Below are 25,978 nucleotides of genomic sequence, written 5' to 3'. Positions count from 1 at the left end.
CTCTTTTCTCACAGAACATGGAATATTGGTTTTCCTTTTAACACTGCTTCAAGGAAAGTCTGTCTAAATTATCTTCTGAAGAATTCTGCTTTGTACATGTAATAGGGGTGATTGAAACCTATCCACAAGTAAGTGTTATTTTTAAGAAATTGTAGCATACTGATCAAATTGGCTTCAAAGTAGTCTTTCACAAAATGAATGCTGTTTTTCATTTGCCTTCTCTTGAAAAATTATAGAACGTTGGAGCTGGATATTGATGTCAGCTGTGAAAACCATGGCTGTCGTGTGGCACTGGGCATTATAATGTCCTCTTTATGTCATCAATTGTGCAAGTCTTCCCCAGATTGAAACTTATTAATGCTTTCCTTTAAACATAAAATAAAATATTACGGTAGCTGTTTATTTAGTACTTGTTATGGGCTAAGAATATAAAGCTTCTCCTATTTAATTTCCTAATCCTTAAATAGCCTTGCAGTTAAATATTATTATCCACAGATGGGGAAACTGAGCCTTGGGGGAGTTAATTAAAATTCTTTAGATCACAAAGCCAATAATTGGAAGAACCCAGACTCAAACCAATTACATTACTCTCTGAGACATCATTTCCACTAAGGTCCACTAATGTGCATTATCATTGCCAATGCAGGGAGCATTCATAAACTGAACTTCTTATGTATTAAAGTGTGTGTAGATATTATCTCATTTAATTCTCAAGGCTTCCCTTTGAAGTTGTGCCATGTACAACTCCTCTATTCCATGGATTCCATAGACTGTCCTATCTGAGGAACTTCTAAATGTATTCTGAATTTATTAAAATTTAGCTTCATACATATTTTGTCAAATATTGCATTGATTGGTAAGTAATGCCAGTGCTAGTTTTCTTCCTCTCTTTTAAGAATAATTTATTTCTAGTATTTTCGGGAAAAATAATGAGGTCTTTGTCTCCCACTTACTCCGTCTGTGTGTGTGTGTGTGTGTGTGTGTGTGTGTGTGTGTGTGTATGTGTATGCTGGTGGGGGGTGGTGGGTCTTCCATCCCATTGTTTCCTTGCCAGCTCTTTGGAGCCATGCACTCGTCTCACTGCCCTGTGAACCAGCCACACACTCTTGTTTGTGGATCAGGAGGTCACAGCTTGAAGATCAAGGACTACACTGTTGTTGAGAATGCAAGAAACTCCATAGAAATAGGAAGGCCAGTATAGAGCAGGATAGTGCTGGTGATACGTCCCTGTATGTATTGTTCCTCATCTCCTGTGACACCACCTTCCAAAGTTGTGCCTATCTTCACTAAATGATTGTGGAAATATGACAGACATCACGGAATCTGGGGATAGAACTTTAAAAGAGCAAACTAGTTACAACTTTCCCCATTGTCCAGGAGGAAGACCTTTCTCCCACTGAAGTTCATATTGCTATTCAGATCAGTGTCAGTCTTCTCATTTATTTAAATCTCCCTCCATCTCCTGCTCTTTCCTCTTGTGCTCTCTGGGATGCACCGTAAGCTGAGTCCATTACTGAGTTACATACTTTGCCATACCCCCCACTCAGCAGCATAGTCTTTGCAGAAGCTTTGAAATTACCTCTTGAAGTTCCATTTTCCCCAGTCTTTGGCGAGCATGCACACGCCTGCACTGGCACCACTGATTTCATTCTTTTCAGTAACAAATAGTACTCTAGTAGGTTTTTATACTGTGTACCGGGGGACTATGGGCTTCACTTTAATGATTGTGTGCCACTGTCTTTGAGTGTGATTTTATGAGGCACTGATTTATGTTATGTGAATACAGTCATTTTCCTTCAGTAAGGAGATGGTATCTAAAGTTTGTCTGCTCATTTCTTGCTTACTTACCCTCCTTTCAGCTTAAAGTCAGAAGACTGCTTATTCCGAAAACTAAACAATTACAAGCAGTAAAATCCATTCTTAAGTCCTATTGGTGAGGGATTGCATAAGTTCTCAAACTCTGAATTTCAGCAGACCCTGTATTTAAAATGGTTGAGGTAGAAGGGTCTGTTGGGTTTCATGTTAGTTAGTATGCTTCCTGGAATTCAAATACTGGGAGGTTTTAATTAATGCCCCAAAGAAAACAAATACAGTTTTCTTTATTCCTTGCTATATGTGGAGTATAGAATCATCTCCTAACAAAACCTTCTCAGTAACCCTGTTTTTCTTGAGGCTAGGATATTTGATAAACTCAGAGTGGTTATTGAAGTCACTCTTTCATTCAGCAGCAGCATCAAATATTTAAACCTCATCATTTACCTTTTAAACATTTAAATTTCACCAGTGGAATCAAATGGTCTGGTGAGGATTATTTATATTGGAAAACAGTGCCATATGTTTCAACTCTACATATCTGAAAATTCTTTCAGCATATGCTGCAGAATTACTTTTTGCATCCACTTTTCTACTTCCTGACACATGGTAGAAATGTAATAAATGTCTTTACAATCAATAAAAACAGGGAAAGAAGAAATTTGGAAGTAGGTTGCCATTATGGTGAATGAATATTTGGATCTAACATTATCCACAGTCTTGTTTTTTCATAAGGCTCTTTACTAGAATCGTTGAGACATTATATATTTTTCAAGATTGTAATGAGTATGCCATTGTGTTGATGAGAAGAGCATCTTCTGAGTGCACACAACTAGTCCTGTTGAAACTTGTGTTTCCTATCTTAAGAAAGCTAGGCAAAGGTAACAGGGAGAGAAATTGACATACAACTTCTTGGACAGAGAGACTAAGACGTTCAAATGATTAGACAGCTAGATTATAGGAGATTGACCATATTCTCCCAAAGGAGTTATCTGAAAATATAGTTGATTATAATGATGGACAGAATATCACTCCACAAAGATACAGCTGTTACAATTATGTATTGAAATGAGAAATGTACCTTTTTACCCCTGGCAATTCAAATGAGGAAAAATACCTAATCAGATATATTGTTACTAAGCCAAAAGGTTACGGAAACACTAATTATGCTAATACCAAGTTTAATGTTAACATGGGACTATGGGGAGACTAACAGGTACCTATCATCACCTCCTTGTAGATCTTGTCTCAGCTGATTAGTAGCTAATCATGAATCTTTGAGGATAAGTCTTAAATTGGGCATCCTTAGTTTGCAGTTTTTATTACCTTTTGAATTTCTAGTTGAGGGGTTAGTTTTCTAGGATGCTGGTTGTCATTTTTTCATGATATCTTGATTATATTTTACATAATGGAAAAATATTGTTTTAGTAAATTATTTTTCTAAGGGGGTGGGAATGAATTTGGGTATCTGAACCTCAAATATCACACATCCTTGAATTCTTCATTCCTAAGGCTATTAACTCCCCATTAAGGCAAACAGAGCTGTGATTTCTCAAAAATGAAACAAAATTTTAGTTCTTTCTAGGATGCATAAATTTCATTATCCCTTCTATCCATGAAAGGCAACGATTTCTGAACTTTTTAATTTTTGATGCATTGTATTTGGTGTAATAGGGAGTGGGCGGGAAAAACCTAATCCTCCTAGATATTCACAAACCGCCAGCAGGACTTCTCTGGCCACAAAAGATGTCTTTTTTATGGAGATATTTTGTTGTAATTTCAGAAGGTGGTTGTTAGTTTTCTTGGCTACATTACATTTAGCACATCTGGGTTGTCTTCACATGAAGGCATTGGCTAAAAGTAGTGTCTTGTGGCCTGGAATTGACTCTGACATTGAAAAGGCTCTAAAGGACATTCCTTGCTTGTCCTCACTCAGCAAAGAGACCTTCCATGGGAGGTGCATCAGGAATGCATTTTGGATTTGAAGAACCAGCACAGAAGTCAAACTTCTCAACTGTGGTGGAATTGTTTTCATAATGGCCTAATGTGCTTTTAGTTCTTCCCTCATTTCTGCCATGGCAATTACAGCTCTGAGACAATTATTTGCAACCCTGGCACCAGAATTTCTGACAATGGTCCTACAGTTACTTTTGAATTAAAGTAATTTGGGGAAGTGACTCCCATTTAAGCTACCACCACTGCACAGATAGTGCAAACTATCAAGAATGCCGCAAAGCAAATTGGGACACAGTACATGTCTCTCACCGCTTAAGAGAGAACTGGATAGTTGACAAGTGAAGTCAGTTTCTGCTGAACTTGTGATGTAGCAATATCTGAATTTTTTTATTCTTAAATGAAGATTACTAAGACATAACAGAATCTTGTTCTGTTTATACCTATTCATTAATCATTTTTAGCACCAGAGTTTGTCTTAGCACAAAACTATGAAGTTTGAACCAAGATAGAATTTGTTCCAACCTTAGTTGAAGTTGTAAGGGTACATTTTATATAGTGAAGTATATTCATGCTTTAGGGTGACTTTGCCATGTTGGCTAATAAGTATATAATTCTAAGGACTGATTAATAGTTAAAAAGCTAGGATTTAGGGGCAGTTTGTCATTTATTATTTTTCACATTTTCTTAATATACTGGAAATTTATTTCACTTTTGTGGGAAGGTTTGGTATAACGTAAGAAAGTGTCTGCAAAAGCACTTTGCAAGTTGTAGACTGTTCCCATGATCTGGATAATATTAATACTAGCAGGGATAACATCAACATTGCACAACTTTTATAGCATTTACTATGTGTTTGGAACTGTTCCAAGTACTTTCAGTAAATTTTAACTATTTAATTATCACAGAAATCCTCTGAGAGTAGATATTAACAATTTCATTTGACAATTGAGGGACTGAGGCCCAGAGTGATGAAGTAACTTGTTTAAGATCCCCAGTTAGTATATGGCATAGAGGGGATTTAAACCCAGGCAGAGTGGCTTCAGAGTTGAGAACAGAAAAATAGGAAGCCCCTGCCTTTTCTATGGCAGTCTGAATATTACATGGTGAGGAAACAGATGCTTCTAACGGGGCTATAATTGAATAAGAAGAGTGTTGCTCATTTGATTTTGATGTCTATGGATCTGATAGGCACTGTGATTTTATTTTATCTGCCGAAGAGAATTTAAAAATAATCACAAATATGATGCTTATTTTGATTTGGCGTGACATAATTCTACTCTTTGGTTGGTTTTCAATAGTTTTATTATTCTAGCAGTATAAAGGGCATTTTTAAAAGTAAATGATAAAAAAGGTTTCTATTTCATCTTTAAAAAAACTTATTTGTTTATCTCTTGGTTGGGTTCTTGCAGCAGTGTGATAAAAAGGTGTGATTAAAAGACTCTTCCAGGGCCAGGTGCAGTGGTTCACATCTGTAATCCCAGAACTTTGGGAGGCCAAGATGAGAGGGTTGCTTGAGGCCAGGGGTATGAGGTTGCAATGAGCTATGATTGTGCCACTGTACTCCAGCCTGGGCAGCACAACAAGACCCTATCTTGGAATAATAATAGAAATAATAATACATAAAAGATTCTTGCAGAGACTAAAAGGGGAGCTAGTTCTCAAGGGTTCAGTCCTCTTCACAAAAGGTTCCCTTTCAGACAGTGATGCTGACTTGTGCAATTCCAAGAAAAAGTCCTGGATTTTCACAGTCAGCTTTAGTTATTACAGGTGGGCCAACTGTCTCCTACAGGGTTAGAGTGAGTGGTCTGTAGAGGCGAGATCCATGAATAGTACAACAAACTGAGCTACTCTTTAAAAAAATTAGTGCTTTAGTTAATATGACCTCACATTTTTCTCCCCAACTTATAACTTCAACCCTGTAGTTTATGGGTCTAAAAGATTTTTTATAGCATCTCCTTCTACCATAAGGAGAGTCACAGTAATTACTCAAAGGCGTTGCCTCCAAAGAAAAGCTTTATTTTGTTTTTCCTTTCCTTTTGGAAGAAATATTCTTTGGCCAGGTGAATTTAATTCAACTCAAAGGACTTTCTCTTAAAAAAAGAAACAGTAAGGACTATTTTCATGTCATGTTTCTTCTAGGTGGTGTACTTAAGTTTTATCAGGGATAGTAGATAGTAGAGTTGTATTCATTGGTAGAATAAGCTATTATACTTCACTGTTTCTTTTGAGACTAGTCACCACCTTTACCTACTACACCCCATTATGAAGAGGTCTTAAAGAAAGAAAACATGAAATAGGAAGCAATAATAAATGTCTGTGTTCTAAGAAATTAAGTACCAATAAATAAAAGTTGTTATAAGGATAAGCAAACTCCAGACACTCTGGGTGTCTATTAGAATTCTTGGCACTGACCGGGCATGGTGGCTCATGCCTGTAATCCCAGCACTTTGAGAGGCTAAGGAGGGCAGATTTCCTGAGGTCAGGAGTTCAAAACCAGTCTGGCCAACATGGCGAAACCCAGTCTCTACTAAAAATACAAAAAAAAAATTAGCCAGCCGTGGTGGTGTGTGCCTGTAATCCCAGCTACTCAGGAGGCTGAGGCAGGGGAATTGCTTGAACCAGGGAGGTGGAGGTTGCAGTGAGCTGAGATTGTACCACTGCACTCCAGCCTGGGCAACAGAGTGATACTCCGCCTCCAAAAAAAAAAAAAAAAATCCTTGGCACTATGACATTTAGGACATGTTAGTTGAGCCTTAACTGTGCACAAGACAGATCTGTCTGATGATCACATAAGTTAGTAGACAGGCTATGCCATGTAGAGCCTCCTCAGAGTCAACAGCTCCTCTTATGCTTCCAGAAGACTTGGTAGATGTTTCTATTATTGCATTCATCTTATTGTAAACTCTTTGAGGGGAGGGTTATGTCTTATTGACTTAAAATGGTGCCTAAAACAATTGGCACCTAATGAATATTTGTAGAATGAAGAGGGAAGATAGGACCGGTTCATAAGTAAGATGGAGGAAGATCATTTCAGGCAATGAATATAATAGGAGTAAAGGAAAGACCTAGAAGGCTTTGTGGGCACAGTGGCTCACGCCTGTAATCCCAGCACTTTGGGAAGCCGAGGCAGGCGGATCACGAGGTTAGGAGATCGAGGCCATCCTGGCTAACACGGTAAAACCCCGTCTCTACTAAAAATACAAAAAAATTAGCCAGCCGTGGTGGCAGTCGCCTGTTGTCCCAGCTACTCCGGAGGCTGAGGCAGGAGAATGGCATGAACCCGGGAGGCGGAGCTTGCAGTGAGCTGAGATCGTGCCACTGCACTCCAGCCTGGGTGACAGAGCGAGACTCTGTCTCAAAAAAAGAAAAAAGAAATGATCACATGGTTCAATTTGGTTAAAATATAATGTAGGAAGACTCTAATGGAAGCTACAGCTGAAAAGGTAGAATGGGCAGGATTTCATGTCATTTGACATTTCAAATCATTATGAAGTTGGGGTGGTGGGGGTAGTAGGTGATCCCTTAAATTTGGAGCTTAAATGACGAGAATGGGTATGATCTTTTTTTTTTTTTTTTTTTTTTTGGGACGGAGTCTCGCTGTGTCACCCAGGCTGGAGTGCTGTGGCATGATCTTGGCTCGCTGCAAGCTCCACCTCCCAGGTTCACACCATTCTCCTGCCTCAGCCTCCCGAGTAGCTGTGACTACAGGCGCCCGCCACCACGCCTGGCTAATTTTTTGTATTTTTAGTAGAGATGGGCTTTCACCGTGTTAGCCAGGACGGTCTCTATCTCCTGACCTCGTCATCCACCCACCTCGGCCTCCCAAAGTGCTGGGATTATGAGATGGGTGTGATCTCCTTAAAAGAAATTAAAATTAAGGGGAAAACATTTGAAAGAGAAGGAATATTCTGTTCTGAAAAATTGAGTTTGAGATGTCAGTGGAACCTCCAGACACAGGTAAGGAAATCTAAGGGGAAACAGAATGAGAAGCTTAGGAAAGCAAGGTCCAGGTTGGAGGAAACACATTTGGCAGGCAGACCAGCAGAAGTGATTGTGCAACTAAGGAGAAGTTGAAATTGCCAACCAGGAGAGGAGCACAACAAAAGAACTGAGGATAATACCTAAAGAACTTGAGAAAGAATAGCCAAAATATGAGAAAGTGAACGAGCAATGAGAGCTACATGTCACAGCATGAAGGTTGGGTGCAGCGTGACCTGAAGAAACGGCTGGATTTTGTAGCCGAGAGTTGAGTCAGGTGTTGCTCAATCACCTGTTAACTGCATGATCTGCAGCCAATTACTTAAGCTCTTGGGCCACAGTTTCCTTACCTGCAAGGTGGGAATAACACCTCTGTAGTCGTGTTAATTTAAATAGTTTAAACAAGTATTCCTTAAATAATGCTTTTAAATCGCTCTTTTTATTAAAATAATAACCAATACAAGAGAAGATTTGTAGTTATCTGTGTTTCTTATGTACATGCAAGCAATTATATTACAAAATGTATTTTTTAAAAATGTCCTGTAATCAGTACAAAATTGAAGACTTAGGAAGTTTTGGATTGTGTAATTTGTAAAGGAATACACTGTCTTTTGCCCACAGTCTTCTGAATAAAGCATTTTGGAGTTTAAATATAATTCAGTCTGTTTTATCAAGGTTAATTTTTTGAGTACCTGCTCTGTTTCCAACTCTTTTCTGGCAATTTTGACTAAATTCCTCTACCTAAGCCCTTTGCTTTCCAATTCTTAGGGTGTTTATTATTCTGAGTCTTCTTTAGGCGACTGATACTCCCCAACTCTGGGAACTTCAGCTTTTGAAGCAATCTTAAATTTATAGCATTTGTGATTTTTCTAGTACATTCTATTGAACACACTTTTTTATTTTTGACAGAATAAAATTGTTTTTAAAACTCTTTATTGAGTTATGATTAATTGACATACAAAAAGCTGTACATATTTAATGTCTCCAACTTGGTGAGTTCGGAGATAAGTATGCACTGTGAAACCACCACCACAATATCTGCCATAAACCTGTTCATTACCTCCAAAAAGCTTCTCCCACCCACTTTATTTATTATGAGAAGCAAAATTATTATTTTATTGGGATGCCTTTGTAAATTTTTGCCTCAGAAAATATTATCTGATATAAAGTTAATTTTTCCATGCCTCAACATCATTCACAAAATGCATTTAAAGCATTTAACATACTGACATTTTTCACTTTTATTAGAAAAGGAAACAGTAACTCTTTGTTATCCTTCTTATTAGGGTAACACATTAAGAAAGATACTTCTGAATCGATACTTTAAAGGTGATTATAGTATTGGTATGAATGCACACCTATCAGGAGCCTACTCCAAAACTGCACAGGTGGGAGGTAAGTCCTGTCATTTGCTTTCTCATTTTAGGATTCTCATGATACTTCTTCATGTCAGTGTTACTCTAGTATTTTACTGAAACGGCAGAGATATAAAAGGGTCATTTAAAAATCACTATTAAAAACTTTCATACAATTTGGGGTTCATAAAACAACAGATTTGAACATCAGAATTGATTTAGCTTTTTGACTTTGGAAAAATAGTTAAACTAAGTTATAATCTCTTAATATATAAATTAAGGACAAAATAAAGCTAGTTTTCTTTTTCTATTTTTAAGAAAAACATTTAATCACGTGTCAAACATCTAATAAAGAGTTCTATTTTTACAAACCTTGATATTTTTAAACTCAAGCTTTTTTTTTTTTTTTTTTTTTTTTTTTTTTTTCCCCGAGACAGAGTCTCGCCGTGTCACCCAGGCCAGAGTGCAGTGGTGCAATCTTGGCTCACTGCAACCTCTGCCTCCCAGGTTCTAACAATTCTCCTGCCTCAGCCTCCCAAGTAGCTGTGATTACAGTCATGTGCCACCACACTCAGCTAATTTTTGTATTTTTAGTAGAATTGGGGTTTCACTCTGTCGGCCAGGCTGGTCTTGGACTCCTGACCTCAAGCCTTAGCTTGCCAAAGTGCTGGGATTACAGACGTGAGCCACCATGCCCAGCCTCAAGCTTCTATTATATTTAACTTTGTAGGGAAAAATCTCAATGATTACTATTTTTATTAAAATAATAAAATTTAAGAATTTGAAAACCTTACATGCTAATAATGTCTACAATTAAGGTTTGTTTATTTATTTTTCCTAATCACAGGAAGCTTTTCTGGACAAGATTCAGATAAGATGGGGATATCAATGTCAGACATTCAGTGTCTGCTGGATAAAGAAGGTGCATCAGAACTTGTCATCGATGTTATAGTGAACACCAAAAATGACAGAATTTTTTCAGAAGGCATTTTCCTCGGCATTGCGTTGCTTGAAGGAGGAAATACACAAACACAGGTACTTGTTTATCAATCATGGGGATTACATTTATTATTGGTATTTCTTGTTTACTTGTCACAGAAACCAAGGAAAAGTAATGTTTCTTTTAGCTCTTATTACTATCTAAAAAAAATCCATGTATCACACTTTTCTTAAATTTGTTTGCTGTAGAAACTACAGAGCTTCACAGTTTATTCAGTCAAGCAGAACATTCCTCTGAAACTTCCTTCTGACATTATTCCAGGAATTCCACAACAGTGAGCAATGCTCACCTGCACACAGGAGATTAGTCCACTATTTCCAGAAGGCCCATGTTTTGAAACTTCTGCCAAGTGGCCCGTAGGCTTGACTACATCCAAAGGCAAAACATGCTGCATGAGCCCGAGAGCTGGGGAGTGTTCCCAGATGGCAGACATTGTCCTCCAGTCTTTTCTTTCTTTTAATATTATGGTTAAATAATAATAATTGTACATATTTATAGGGTACAGTCTGATATTTTGATACATGTATACTATATGTAATGATCAAATCAAGGTAATTAGCACATCCTTCACCTCAAATGTTTATCATTTCTTTGTGTTGGGAACACTCAAAATTTACTTTTCTAGCTATTTGAAAATATACAATAAATTGTTAATTATGGCCACCCTGCTGAGGATTAGAACACAGGAATTTATTCCTCCTATCTAGCTGTCTGTTTTGCTGCTTGGTAGCCTGCTCTTTCTAGGTTTGCCTTGGTCAGTAAAGAAAACTATCTACTTACAACTAAGTATATAATTAGAAATTCCAAAAGCCATTTTCTCGACTCATGGCCAGCAGAAGCCATGTCTAATTTGAAACTGGGATATTGTGCTTCATTTAACCATCAAATACATTGAACAATAGGAACAGTACCATCTAACACATCCAATCACAGTGGCTTTAGGAATAAAGGCCTCACAAGCAGCAAGTGGCGTGGTGACAAAAACAACGCTAAATCAATAGTACTTAGTTGAGAAAAGAAAGTGTTTAAAATTCTCATGATGCTGTAGCTGCAGCATAGATTTCCTCTGAGGGAATTTGAGGAAGGAGGTGATGGAGGAAGTTGAGTGAGTTTTTTTGGAAATTATCTTATCTGAACCAGGTGTTCATTTGGGACTTTTTAAAAATTTAATTTTATTTTTAATTGACACATAATCATTGTGTATATTTATGGGGTACAATCTGATGCTTTGATATATATATATATATATATATATGTATAGTGTGCAATGATCAAATAAGGATAATTAGCATATCCATCACCTCAAATATGTATCATTTACTTGTAGTGAGAGCATTTAAAATTCTTTCAGCTATTTGGAAATATATAGCAAATTATTGTTATTAAGTATCATTGTCTTGCTTTGCAGTAGAACACCAAAACTTACTCTTCCTGTTTAACTGAAACTGGACTCTGACCAATGTTCCACTGTCTACTTCTATGACTTCAACATTTTTAGACTCCACTATTTCACTTATCAATGGATGAATGATTTTTAAAAACGTGGTATATAAACATGACAGATACTATTCAGACTTAAACCAGGAAGTTCTGTCAATTGGGACTTTCTAGAGAAAGTGTCCAGTCAACCACATAACATTAGATAGAGGCTTGTTCAGTGGATAGAAGTGAAGGATTTTTTTTTTTTTTTGGTGGGGGACATCTCTAGAAGATATCCTTAGGATTACAGTCTTTTCTAGATTTCTGTTTCTAGGCCACTAAGGGTCACCAGATGGGATCATCCTTCATCCTTCACATTATTTATGCTTACTTATATCCTCATATTGCTGGGGAATAAGCCAGCTCCCATTGGAAACTGCACCTTCTACTTATAAATTCCTGGCAAGTTGTTCCCCTAGATCTCTTAACAACCGAAATATTTTTCAGTCCTTCTTTACATGATTTTCTGTGGTGTTTGCCACTAGTGACTTTTTCTTTCTTCTTGAAACCTTTTCTGCCTGAGTCTTGACACCACCCTCTGCAGCTTGTCTTCTACCTCCTACCATTTCTTCTTAGCCTTCTGCAAAGGTTTTTCTTCCTCTGCTTAACTCTTGAATCCTGACATCTCCCAAGTTTCTTTGGACTGTCTTCTCACTCTGTTTGTTTCCCAGCCTGAGTTCATTCATTTCCACACCTTTAAGTTTACTGTGTTTGGGTGCTTCTGAACTTACTGGTGTTCTAGACTCTGTATCCAGCTGTCTTCCAGAATATTTAGTGGGATGTGCACAAATGCTTTAAACATGTCTCACGTGGAATCTGCTGTTGCTCTCCATACACCCACTGCTCCTTTTGCCATTTCCTCTCTCAGTGACTGGCACTCCATCTACCCAGTTGTCTGACCAGAAAATGACAGTTAGCCTTGACCTTAACTTGTCCACCCTTACTTACTCTCTTCCTGAACATCTCACTGATGACCAACTTCTGTGATTCTGCCCCCTTAATATCCCTCGTATCCATACTTTGTTATTTTCAATCCCTGCTTTTCCAGCTCTCACTACAGATCCTCCTTATCTTGTCCTGGACAGTGACAAGCAGTCTTCTAAGAGGTGTCCTGGCTTTCCAGTTTTGCCCTTCTCCAAATCATTCTCCATGTTGCCTTCAAAGATGCCTTTCCAAAAACATGCTATTCTTTTGCTTAAAATCTGTCACCTGCCCTGTAAAGACAAACTCCCTGCTGAGTCCATAAGATCCTTCATGATCTCTTCAAATTTTCCAACTTTCCCTTGTTCTTCCACCCTCTTGCCTCCTCTCCTCCATCCTTCCTCTTATGCATCAGCTACACTTAGCTCTTTGTCATTCCTCAAATGCGTTGTATTATTTCTCATGCTGCTTTCTCCTCTTTGAGGATTCAACTCAATGCATTTCTCCTAGAAGCCTTTTCAGGCTCCATATCTCACTGGGTAGAATTGATTACTGCTTACTGTGTGCCCCGTTATAACATGTGGGGGCAGATTATAATGACATTTCTGCCACTTTTTTTTGTTTATTTGTTTTTGAGACGGAGTTTCACTCTTGTTGCCCAGGCTGGAGTGCAATGGTGCGATCTCGGCTCACTTCAACTTCTGCCTCCCAGGTTCAAGCAATTCTCCTGCCTCACCCTCCTGAGTAGCTGGGATTACAGGAACCCACCACCACACCTGGCTAATTTTTTTGTATTTTTAGTAAAGATGGGGTTTTATCCTGTTGGCCAGGCTGGTCTCCAACTCCTCACCTCAGGTGATCCACCTGCCTCGGCCTCCCAAAGTACAGGGATTACAGGCATGAGCCACCGGGCCCGGCCATTTCTGCCGCTTTATTGTGCCTCTTCATGTGTGTATCAGGCTCCGTCTAGTAAATTATAAGTCCTTAAAGGTTGAAACTACATTTTTTTCATCTTGGTACCCCTTGTGTCTGGACCAATCTTGGGGTTCAATCAATGTGCAGGAGTGAATGGATCTGTGAATGAATGATCCTAATCAAATTCTTTCTTCACTAAGTCTTTCCTAGCTGTCTGGGACATTTGGTGTCCATTCCCTTATCTCAGCTCCCATGCACTTGTTTCTTTAATACCCACTTGGCATTTTGCATGTGCTACTTTGTTTGGTTGTAATTTGTATTACACCCTGCCTCTCCAATTGAATTTCAACTTCTTCAGTATAGGGGATCATATCCTATTCTTTATGTCTACAGTGCTTTATAGCCATTCAACCAATATTTGTTGATGAAATAGCATTAAATTACTTTTGTATATGAAAACCTTCTTTTAAGATAGATTATGACAATAGGGACCAGCCTTCCTCTACTTAGATGTCTTACATTGTATAACCCAGGTGGCAACTATGTTTTCCTGGCTCTAAGCGGTCTAGCTGAGATTAGCTCAAATCTTATTCCTTGCCCTACAGCAGTCTAAAGCGCACTCCTCCCCAAGACACTTGCCAGTTCCATGGGGGTTTTGCATTCTCACTGTCTCCTTAGCCAAAAAAGTCTTGCTTTCTCAGCACATAAATTCTTAACACCCCATGCTTCTGTCATACTGAAAATTGCAGGCCTTTCCTTAATTTCTTCCTTTCTAACTACATTAAGTCAATGTATGTATGTTCTATACTTTATTAAAGATCAGCGGAAGGAGAAGATACAGGAGGTACTTATATTACAATTTCAAATGGAACCTAATGATAGCAATAAGAAAAATTATACCTACTAAATACGAGGCACTGTTCTTTGTGATTTGTGTGTATTAACATGGCTAATATTCAAACAACCTGTGAGGTAACTGGTATGTTATCCTATCTTACTGAAGAAGAAACTGAGATAGACCCAAGCTTACATCGCTAGTTTGAGGTAGAGCCAGGTTTCAAACCGATGCAGTCTGGCTCCAGATTCTGTGCTCTTAGATGCAATAAGCATCTCTTTTCTAGAAATAACCATCTCCATCCTCACCCCTAGGATATTTCACTTGAGGATTCTCCCTGCATCATGCTCTTGTCTTTCTCCATTGTCACTTCCCTTCCCTTCTCTGCCTCTTCCTGTCACACATATCTGTTTATCCATCCCCCTTAGCTCCAAAACACTTCGAGTTTCTTTCCCCTTACACTCTGTGCAGCTAATGGAGGTAGTTTCCTAAGCAAAAATCATGTCTTTAGTGAGAGGAATCCTTACGCTACTTGTTGAGATTATATAAATATATATGAAACCTACTTTTCCTTTTTAAAATCATGTTGTTCAGCATTGTAGATACCTGGTTCTTAAAAGGTGTTATCTATGTAAATAATCTAGTGTTTTGATCATAAGAGGTTGTTTTATACATTTAGTGATTTAGAGTCAGAAAATCTAGATTTAAATCCTAGCTCTACCCCTTACTAGTTATATAATATTGGGCAAGTCACTCATCTTTACTAAACCTCATTTTATGAATCTATAAAATGGAACTAAGAGCACTTTATTCACCACACTATTGAATTGAAAGTATCTATGAAGTAATATATATGGAAGAACTACATAAATTATGAAACTTTGTTTTCATAGAGCCACGAAGTTCTCATAACTCCTCATTAATATACTGGAAACTCCTTCCACCTTCTAACCCCATTATATTGAAAAGATTCTGGCTTTATCATCTGCTTAATTCATGGGATTGTAGAGGTCTGTGGATGCTGCATTTGTTGTTTGAATTAACGAAACCAGCTTGACTGTTTTACTGTGGTTGCTATGGTTACCGTGACTTTTTGGCCTTCCTTTTTGAGGGTTACTCGCCCTCTGTGTAGGAGCTTACCCTTGTACTTGTGCAGCTGACATCTAAGGCTTCATAACACACTGTGTATATACATTGCCCATAGAGAAAATTGCAGGGTAGGCAACCATTTCAAGACCTGATGTCATTAGTGTCTCAGTTACGGATCCCAAGACCTGTGCGTCATGTTTCCAGGAATTCCTAAAGGAAAGCATATCCTGGAGGCAAACTCCCCCAAACTGGCTGTTTAAATGTTCTTATATTGGAGTAGGGCCAGTTCTGCTTGATCTGGAAATTATTTTTTCTTATGTTTTCTTCATACTATCTCTCCTCAAGCTTATGTGACTCTTCTATTCACTACAGTTAGGGAGTTATTATCTTTATTACTTTACAAATTATATTTATCTTGTTTGTCTTGTGGCTATCTCATAATCTTGGTAGTAATAAGTTATAATTCCCCACCCACTTCAAATTCTATCTTCTCTGGAATGTGTTATCTTTCCTACCTCCTACTACTTCTCCTGGACACTTCCATAAGGCATTGAGCAGACAAGAATTAGGGTAAATCTTCCCAAGGTTGAATATTTCCACATCTCACAAAGATATATTTTATCATACTTTTGTTTCTGAACCATTTCTACATCATTATTGACTATATTTATTTTATGGTGGATTTGTCTGAGACCCCATGCAAAGCAATGTAGCTAATAGGGAACCAAAAGAAGTTGGTACCTGTTTATTAGTGAGATCCCATGAGTGAGGCTACCATGGTAACACTTTCCAAATTAAATGTGCTGTAATTTAATTTAGATAAAGAGAAAAATAGTCCTTTGTAACTTTCCATAAACTCATGTTTATACAGGATGATCTTTGGATTGATGGCTATTTTCCACTTTAGATTACAAACTCATGAGAGTGAGGATTGTAGTTGGTTTCCATTTTTGTTCTATCCCTATTAACAGAGGGCTTGACACATAGTAGGCACTCAGTATACACATGTTGAATCAATGCATGACTTTATAATAATATAAAAATCAAAGAATTCTTTCCTCAAAACTTCTTACAATGTCCCTGTAAGTTTTTAAAAATATATAACCAGTAAGGATAAATTAAACAGCATCTGAAAATACGTTGGAGTTTAGTGGAAAATGCTAAGTAAATACCAGCTATTATTAGTACACATTAAATAGTACAAGAAACTGGCAAAGGCTGTCAATTTATGAAATAATAATGGGTGGTGCATTAAGTGTGTGCTTTTACCTATAATGCTTATGTTTATTTCAAGCATAAAAACACTGTTTGTCTCCCCTTGGGTATTGATGTCTTAAAATATGTTTTCTTGCAGTATTCTTTCTACCAGCAGTTGCATGAACAAAAAAAGTCAGAAAAATTCTTTAAAGTTCTCTATGATCGAATGAAAGCTGCTCAGAAAGAAATAAGATCAACAGTGACAGTTAATACCATAGATTTAGGTAGCAAAAAAAGGGACGATGACAATGAATTGATGACATCTGGTCCACGAATGAGAGGTAAAGAAGTATTTGAGTATTTGGGAGAACAGAGTGAGAGAAAAGAGGGGAATAGTGTTAAATCTCATTAACATTTTTCGTCTCTCTTCTCTTGGTTTAATTATCCCCACTGTGGCTCTGATCATCCATAAAGAATTTTGGTCATGGGTTGACCCTAAAACGGCTCTGCAGGACTAAACTTAAATGAGACATAATCAGTGCAAAGCAACTAACGACATGAAAAATGTTTGATTTCATTGTGGCATGCATGGTAAAGAATAACTGCCCCAAATCTTGTAAGTGACCATGAAAATAAAACTTTAAAAACAGAAATTACCACACCAAATTCCAATGAAAGATTCTTGGTATTCAGAATGACAAAATCATCCATGTATTAAATACAAATCATAAAGACATTAACGTTTTGAAGTTTGTCACATTTTCTTACCTTCTTGAATATGAAACTCATATATACATGAGTATATATATATACACATATATACTGATATATATGTATGTATATATATATATATATATATATGTCAGAAAGACATGAGTCCTTTTAAAATTTGCTAAGCATTGAGATATTTTTTATGGCCCACTGCAGATTTAACTTTTAAGTGCTATTTCAAATCCTTTTTGGAAATTGTCGCACCTTTTTTCAGATTATTTTTAATTCAATTGTTAGAGAATTTGAGTACCTGGTTGTTGTTTTTTTTAATTAGCAAAAGCAAATTGGTTCAGAAATATAAAAGTACTGCTTTGTTTTCAGTAAGAGATTCAACACTACATTTAAAAGAGGGAATGAAAGGGCAATTAACAGAAGCTTCTTCAGCAACATCCAAAGCATATTGTGTATACAGAAGAGAAATGGATCCAGAAATAGACATTATGTGCACAGGACCAGAAGCGGGAAACACTGAGGAAAAATCTGCAGAGGAAGTAACAATGAGTCCTGCAATTGCCATCATGCAGCCAATACTGAGATTTCTTCAGTTACTGTGTGAGAATCACAACCGGGAATTGCAGGTATTTGTTCTGTTTTGTGTGAAAGCTGAGAATACAACCTATGTTTGTAAGTAATTAAATTCAAATAAAACCAACAAGTAGTTTTGGAGAGAGTTTTGGAAAGATCATCAATAAAAGCAATAGTGCTCTTCTGAAATGGGAAGAAACTTTGGTATCAGTGAAGAAAAGGAAGAAGAAAATCCTTTTATGTAAGAAAAAAAAATCAGGCTCATACAGTGTCATCCTCCTCAATATTTTTAGCCTCAAATATTTTTAGCCTCAGTGGGCATCCTGTCTTCCTAGTATTCTCCGGTAAGGTTATATTGTTGAGAGAGATCATATTTGTCTCATCTATATCTTTCATGGTTTTATAGTCTTAAGGGGCTTTCATTATTTTCAAGCCAATTCATATTTCTTGAGTGAGAGTACTGAGTATATTTGTATGTCTTCATTTGAAACAGAATTAACATAGAAGAGGATGTTTTTAACCAGAGTGAAGGTAGATACATTCAAAAATGAATGTAGTCAGTGTCATATCTTCTTTCCTGCATTTTCCTTTGTTAGATAAATGAACTTAGGAGTGTCTATGAATTTTGAATTTTGGCCTCTTTTTTACATTGTTTGTACACAGGCAGGCCAAGACCAGAAACATTGCTTCCAGAGGGACAATACTGGATCAGTGCCCATGGGCATATCCTAACCCATTTCGTCTGTCAGTGTAGGAAATAGATGTATAGGGTATATAACACATTAGATAGTATCTGATTGAACAGTTTACTGATAGGAGTGTGGGATCAGTATAGAAAATACTACTTTTAAAATTGTCTTAAGAAGAATAAATGGTAGATATAAATTCGAATAAACACATTAAATAATAAATTAATAGAAATAAATACTAAATTAAAATATAAAACAAGTTTCCTTCCCTGCTTACCCTTTTACTAAGTTTACTTCCCAGAGAAAACCACTGTTAACAGGTGATTAATCTAGAGAACTTCACTGAATATTGTCAGGTCCCAGGTTTTTTCTTCTAGAAGTTTTTATGCATGTATAAGCATATTGAACTGTGCAGGTAAACATTTTTTAAAAATCATATTCTATGGTATTCTGGCCGGGCACAGTGGCTCACGCCTGTAATCCCAGCACTTTGGGAGGCCGAGATGGGCAGATCACAAGGTCAGGAGATCGAGACCATCCTGGCTAACATGGTGAAACCCCGTCTCTACTAAAAAAAATACAAAAAATTTAGCTGGGTGTGGTGGCTGGCACCTGTAGTACCAGCTACTCGGGAGGCTGAGGCAGGAGAATGGCGTGAACCCAGGAGGTGGAGCTTGCAGTGAGCGGAGATCGTGCCACTGCACTCCAGCCTGGGCAACAGAGTGAGACTCCGTCTCAAGAAAAAAAAAAATCATATTTTATTGTATTCTTCAACTTACATTTTTCATTTAGTAATATTGGTTATTAGTCAATTACTTATTGCCAGGTTATGTTTATTGGTACATGTTGAAGTACCTAATTTTTATAGTTTTACAGTATTCTAATGTTTGGATGTACTAATTATTCATTAAGCCAGTCACATTACCATAGGTATGATATGGTTTCTGGTGTTTGTATAACAAGCAGTATGCAGGGAACCTGTTGGTGTACTTATGTACATATATCTAGACAAACTTTTTAGAAGTGGAGCTGTATGTTAACTTAAGATTTTGATAGATACTTCCAGTTGCCCTTCATAATGGTTATATCATTTATAATCAATGAACAATGAAGTTGCACTGTTCATATGAGATTATTTATAATTGAAAATTTGCTTCTCTCCCTAATGAACTTCTTTCTACCTAGTGTTTTTTCTCTTTTTCCCACTTCCCATTACTCTTGCCCTCTCTATGTAGTTTGATGATAATGACATTGAGAAATGTTTATTATGAACTATCTTGACATATATATATATATGCTTGGGGAAAAACCTAAGGGCCTTTCTCCCTCCTTAAATGGAGGACGGTTTTAATAAATGCAAATACTTTTCTTATAAAGAAAAGTTAGAAAAGCACACATATGGGGAGAACAGCAAACAATCAGCACAAGTGAATTTTTGTAAGCCTTCAGTTTTATTTTCTTTTGCCTTCAGAACTTCTTGAGGAATCAAAACAACAAAACAAATTACAACCTTGTCTGTGAGACCCTTCAGTTTCTGGACTGCATTTGTGGTAGTACAACCGGTGGCCTGGGCCTGTTGGGTCTCTACATCAATGAGAAGAACGTAGCGCTGGTCAACCAGACCCTGGAGAGCTTGACTGAGTATTGTCAGGGCCCCTGCCATGAAAATCAGGTAACCAGAAGTATTCATGACTAAATTAGTAAAGGGATTAAGTTGGGGAAGGAGCCAATCTTTGTATGCACTTGAAAGATCTTTCTTCTTGCTTTGCCATACATTTTTACTTTCCTAATAAAACATACAAAGACTGAATTATAGACAAGGAAATACTATGTTGTATTTGTATATAATTTCATTGTAAAAACAATTCCCATGAAAATGTTCAAGATAAAAATCGACTTACTGAAAAAAGTGAAATATGTGTCATGACCACCACCCAGTTTTCATCTTTAGTGAACTTTTCCAGGATTTGTGGAATAAACTTTCTTTGGCTCCTTTGGCACCCCTGCAAGGAGTAGTATATGTTATTTCTTTTATGTGCACAATAAACTTGTGAATAGGTATCATTATTCCTATTTTGCTGATGAATAGGTTCTAACTCAAAGATTAAGTGACTTTCCAGAGTTTCAGAGTGACAGAATCAATGAGTTGTAGAGCCATTCTTACAACGAAGGACTTTTGATTGTGAGTCTAAATCGAGTGCTCTTTCGACTATATTACATTTTGGAGGGCACAGTTTCAAGTCTCTTTTCCAGAATGTTTGTCTCTGATTTTGTTTTCTTGGATATCAAGGATATATTGTGGGAGTAGAAGGCAGGACACTTGGGTCAATCAAGGTAAGGGATGCCACCTGAAAGTTTGCCAGTTGACCGTTGCACCTCCTCTCAGGCATCATGGAGCTACCATCGTAAGCATGGATCAGTCCAGAAGACAGAGTTTTCAAGTCATAAACATTTCTGGATATAAATATTAAAGAAGTCATTGAGAGCAAACATCAACGATTGACATAGAAAAATGTGAAAAAGAAATTTGCTTTTTTAAACATTGCAATTTACATGAGATATACACACATACACATGGTGTCTATGCACGCACACATATATTTATGAATCTATACACACACGTGTACATGCATAGGTGTATACAATAAAAACAGGACAATTTTGGCATAAACAATTTGTTATGGAGGTATTTTCCCTTTCTGTACTGTACATATGAAATACCAAAAGAGTTTGTGGATTTTTCCCTGCATTTTTCTGGGTTATATTTCAGCTCCCAGAGCAACGATACAAGAAAACCTAAATGTTGATTTAAAGTTAAGGAAAAACATACAAATCCAGAGATTTGGTTTTGTTGTTGATAAAAACTTGTACATCTATAATAGAAAATAATTATACCATTTGTCTCTTCTGCTGTTTCTGGGAAAGCTTGTAAGAATGTTCCCCAGTTTTGGTCTCATCAGAGAATGGAATTGAACTTTGAAAGTAATTTACTAAAACCAAAAAGTTCTAAAAGTAAAAGCTAATTTTCAAATAACATGAACCCCACATATAATTCCCCATTGCTCTGAAAATGTGTGGGAGGAAAGATTGCTGGCAAATTCTGGAGATGATCTGCAAAAAGATTCTCTTTAAGTTTGGCAAATATTTTAATGAGCAGAAGAACCTCAGGAAAGGTAGGAGATGGGTAGAAAACACCTTTCCTCTGTGTCAGAGGAATAAAAACTCCGTTGTATGAAGGGAGAAATAAGGCCCATGCTGCAAAAGCAGTCATTTTGAAGTTGTCTTGATTTTGGTCTTTCTCATTTAACTCACCAGGATTTCAGTTTTTCATACCTCTTGACAAGGTGCTACATTGTTAACACATAGTCCTACAAATCTGGCTCACAGGTTCCTGATTTAAGACCTGTAAAATTAAATTCAGAACCCCAGCACAGTCAATCTTAACTTTCAAAATGTGGATATTTATCTCACAGGATGTTTCATAAATTTTCCCCAATCCATATTCCCTCATGTAAGTTTAAGAAATCCGATAAATTTTTCCTTCAGCCATCATTATTGGCAGCATGTCCCAAACATCAGGAGAGTCTCATATTACTTGTCTTCACTTCCACCTGTCATGGACAGCAGCATCTCTTGTCATCAATTTAGCATTATGTAGCAACTAAATTAAAATGCTTCATTGGTACCATAAAATTTGCCTACAAATCTCAGGTATGAGGGACGCACGTCTTTCATAAATGGGAAAATTCTTTTATTGAGGATAAGTCAGATCTTAAAATTCTGACCTTAAAGATCTCCTCTGTTGATTGGTATATTAAAGTTTATTGAATGAAAGTATATTTAACTTAACCAGTAGTCTCTGAAATTCTATAAACACAGTTCATTTTAAAAGATATGTGCTTCATGCAGTGTCTCTCTGTGTTGTGCATACAGAGCCATTTGATCAATACTAATCAATTAATTGCCAGACCCTATACAAAAGAATAAGTCAAATTGTCAAAGGTAAATCTTACCTATTTTTTAAAGGTCAAAAATTAAGGTGATTATGTTGTTTTATATCCTGTTAGTTCTAGTGCTATTCTCTTGTGAATAAAATGATATTTTACAAATATTTTGTTTTCTAGACCTGTATCGCTACACATGAGTCTAATGGGATTGATATCATCATTGCTTTGATTCTGAATGACATAAACCCTCTTGGTAAATACCGAATGGACCTGGTGCTCCAGCTAAAGGTAGAGCAAATCCACTTTTCAGCTTTTCAGGCCAGAAAACCTACAGTCCCTATAGTACGGTCTTCAAGCAGCTCTTGTCAAAAGCATATTATCATGTTTTCAAATAGTCAGTTGACAGAAAGGGATAGTGAAAGTACAATGCTTACTAAACTCTGGATGCAATGTGAAGTTAGCTTTAAGGTAATATTCCATGGCAAGGTCCTTTCCTGGAAGTTTTCCAAGCAGCCACTGTGTTTCATGACTTCCCTTTTGTTTTTATTTTTATTTTATTTTATTATTATTTTTTTACTTTACTTTTTGAGATGACGTCTAGCTCTGCCGCCCAAGCTGGAGTGCAGTGGCGCGATCTCGGCTCACTGCAACCTCCTCCTCCCAGGTTCAAGCGATTCTCCTGCCTCTGCCTCCTGAGTAGCTGGGATTACAGGCACCCGCCACCACACCTGGCTAATTTTTGTATTTTTAGTAGAGACAGGGTTTCACGGTGTTGGCCAGGCTTGTCTGGAACTCCTGACCTCGTGATCTGCCCACCTCGGCCTCCCAAAGTGCTGGGATTACAAGCATGAGCCATCGCACCCGGCCTTGTTTTTATTTTATATTTTTCATTATAGGGAGAAGCAAAAGGTGCTGATGTATTTTTAAAACACATTGCTACAGAATTCCACCCAGAAAGTCGCAAGGAATTAGGCAAAGTCAAAGGAGTGCTGCATTTTAGTTTTATGATTCTCTTCTTTCTAAAAGTTGTTCTCTTTTACCTTAAAATTTAATTTTTCCCCAAAATACTTTCAGTGATATCCACACTCTCTTTAAGAGATTTCTTTAATTTAAGCCTTGTACACAGCTCCCAGCAGTTTCATTTATAAGAGCTCAGCAGCACAAATTAATATACACAATAAATTATATAGCCCAAATACTAAGGCATGATATTCAATTGAGATGAGCTAGTAAAGACCACATTATTGTGTTTAGGGTTAAACAGGAAAAAATAATCCTTGCTTAAATTACAATTTCTCTGTGAAGCCCTGTCTATCCAAGACTGTAAAGAATGTATAATTAAATTTAACTTTGTACGGGTAAATTTATAGCCAAGAAGAATAGGAATGATATTTTTCTAATCCTGTTTCTAAATTTAGGTTTAGGTAGTACAATGGAAAGTACAGATGTTTACGTGAAGATTGTGCTAAAGGCTCTTAGTAAGCATATGCTTCTTTATCTTTATTTTATTTTTTTGAGTCAGGGTCTCACTATGTTGCCTAGGTTGATATTGAACTCCTGGGCCCATGTGATCCTCCAGCATCCACCTCCTGATAAGCTGGGATTACAGGTGCATGCCACCACACCCAGCTTAAATGCTTCTTTAATAGAAGAGATTAGTTTGTATTTTTTCGTGTTTTCAGTTGTAATGTGTATAAGCTTCTGCTCTATTCATAGATTAGAAAAGGTGATTCTTACATAGATGTACTTGTGCCCTTTGATCCGTTACCATCATGCTTCAGTTAATGAAAGCAGCCTAGGCCTGTAAGATAGTCAGCTTAAATGCAAGTTATTAGAAAAATTTTTGTTGTTTTATCTTAAATTCGTATTTAACCATAATTCATTAAGAAACAACATAGAGAGGTCTTGATCTTTGGCTTTTAAAATCCTTCATTAGTCTAAAGACTATACCTTTAAATTTCATTTGTAATTAATTAAACTTAATGGGCAGAAATACTGAATGACTCATCCATTTAAAATAAAGTATAAGCATATAGATTATTTACAAATCAAAGCCTATGTAAAAAAATTAAGTGAGAGGGCATCACTTAACAGCACAAAGATATTATCAACTATTCAAATGAAAATGCTTTTTTAAAAAAATATATTATTTAAATTTTTATTGATTTTAGTATGTACAATTGCTACCTTTTAAAAATATGACAGTTGGATAAGTCAAAATACCAAATATAGATTTGGCTTGAAATATTTAAAGTATAGTTTTTTTTTTTCTTAGTGAATGAGGTGTGTGCACTTTTCTAAACAATCTTTGAGGGTTTGTACATGTTGGCCAATATAAGAACAATGTTTGTAAGACAGAATAATATATATTAGCAAATTTAAGGGACTTCCATGCATAGGGTACTTTAAATAATAAATTATCTTTAACATTAAAAAGATACCATATTAAAAATTATTAAGGTTTTATTTTATGTCATTCATTCCTGAATTTAATTGCGTTATCATCCCTAATTTTAAGTATACTTAGCTTTATATACTCATTTATCATGAGATTCTATTACTTTTTCATATTTGTTGTCCTTTACTTTTTATTTTCATTTGCAAAACTGAGCTGTAAATATGAATGCTTCATTTATAAATAGGTAAAGATTTCTGTTTTGTTTTGTTTTTTTTTTAAAGAATCTGGCTTCTTTAAGAAGAAACTCCTGCACTAACACTGATACTTCATTTGATTTTGTGGTATATATAGATTCTTATACTATCAATTCAATTCATATTTAATTAGGCCTTTTATAAGGTTTCTATTCTTCTGATGTAATATAGAAAAGAAGATTGGCTAGAAAAAATGCCATATTGCTAATAGCATTCTGAAATTGGATGTATTTTTAAGCTATCATGTATTGGGCCTGCTGAGGGTAGGTTCATCAGATAGCACTGTCAGTGTTGCCAAGGTTTTAGCTTTGAATTCCATGGAGATCTGTTCAGATTACTCCTAGGATTTAAGCTCTCCACTAATCCTAGAACCTTACTCTTTTAGGTGTGTTATTTATGTGGGATACTAGATTGTCGAAGTGGATTTTAGGATTGGTTCAAGTCTGCAAAAAAATGAAAATGTTGCAGAAAAAGATAATATTCCCTTTCCCCCAAAATACTGAAATCTTTTCATAATGAGTCAGTGACATTAGTGTCAGTCATGATCTTCATCATCGTCACTATTATTGGTCACTTAAGATGATCTTTAGGCTGTACTTCTGGGGGGGAATAGTTGGATAGAATTTGATGTTAAAACTGCCCAGGAGGGGCTGGGTGCGGTGGCTCACGCCTGTAATCCCAGCACTTTGGGAGGCCAAGGCGGGCGGATCACGAGGTCAGGAGATCAAGACCATCCTGGGTAACATGGTGAAACCCCGTCTCTACTAAAAATACAAAAAATTAGCCAGGCGCGGTGGTGGGCGCCTGTAGTCCCAGCTACTCGGGAGGCTGAGGCAGGAGAATTGCGTGAACCCAGG

General features: G+C 36.8%; 1 protein-coding gene across 1 annotated transcript in view; it reads left to right on the top strand.

Moving 5' to 3' along the window:
* ITPR2 (inositol 1,4,5-trisphosphate receptor type 2) overlaps positions 1-25,978 on the top strand; it is a 509,412-nt gene that overhangs the window by 341,275 nt on the left and 142,159 nt on the right. The window contains exons 38-43 of the mRNA XM_032159871.2: positions 9,033-9,141; positions 9,949-10,136; positions 16,695-16,878; positions 17,630-17,886; positions 19,994-20,194; positions 22,647-22,757. Of these exons, the coding sequence (XP_032015762.1) occupies positions 9,033-9,141; positions 9,949-10,136; positions 16,695-16,878; positions 17,630-17,886; positions 19,994-20,194; positions 22,647-22,757 (1,050 nt within the window). The remainder of the gene's footprint in view (positions 1-9,032; positions 9,142-9,948; positions 10,137-16,694; positions 16,879-17,629; positions 17,887-19,993; positions 20,195-22,646; positions 22,758-25,978) is intronic.

This window comes from Hylobates moloch, unplaced genomic scaffold (assembly GCF_009828535.3).
Source record: "Hylobates moloch isolate HMO894 unplaced genomic scaffold, HMol_V3 SCAFFOLD_8, whole genome shotgun sequence".
Taxonomy (NCBI): domain Eukaryota; kingdom Metazoa; phylum Chordata; class Mammalia; order Primates; family Hylobatidae; genus Hylobates; species Hylobates moloch.
The sequence above is the reverse complement of the archived record's forward strand: the minus strand, read 5'-3'. Positions and strand labels throughout refer to the sequence as shown.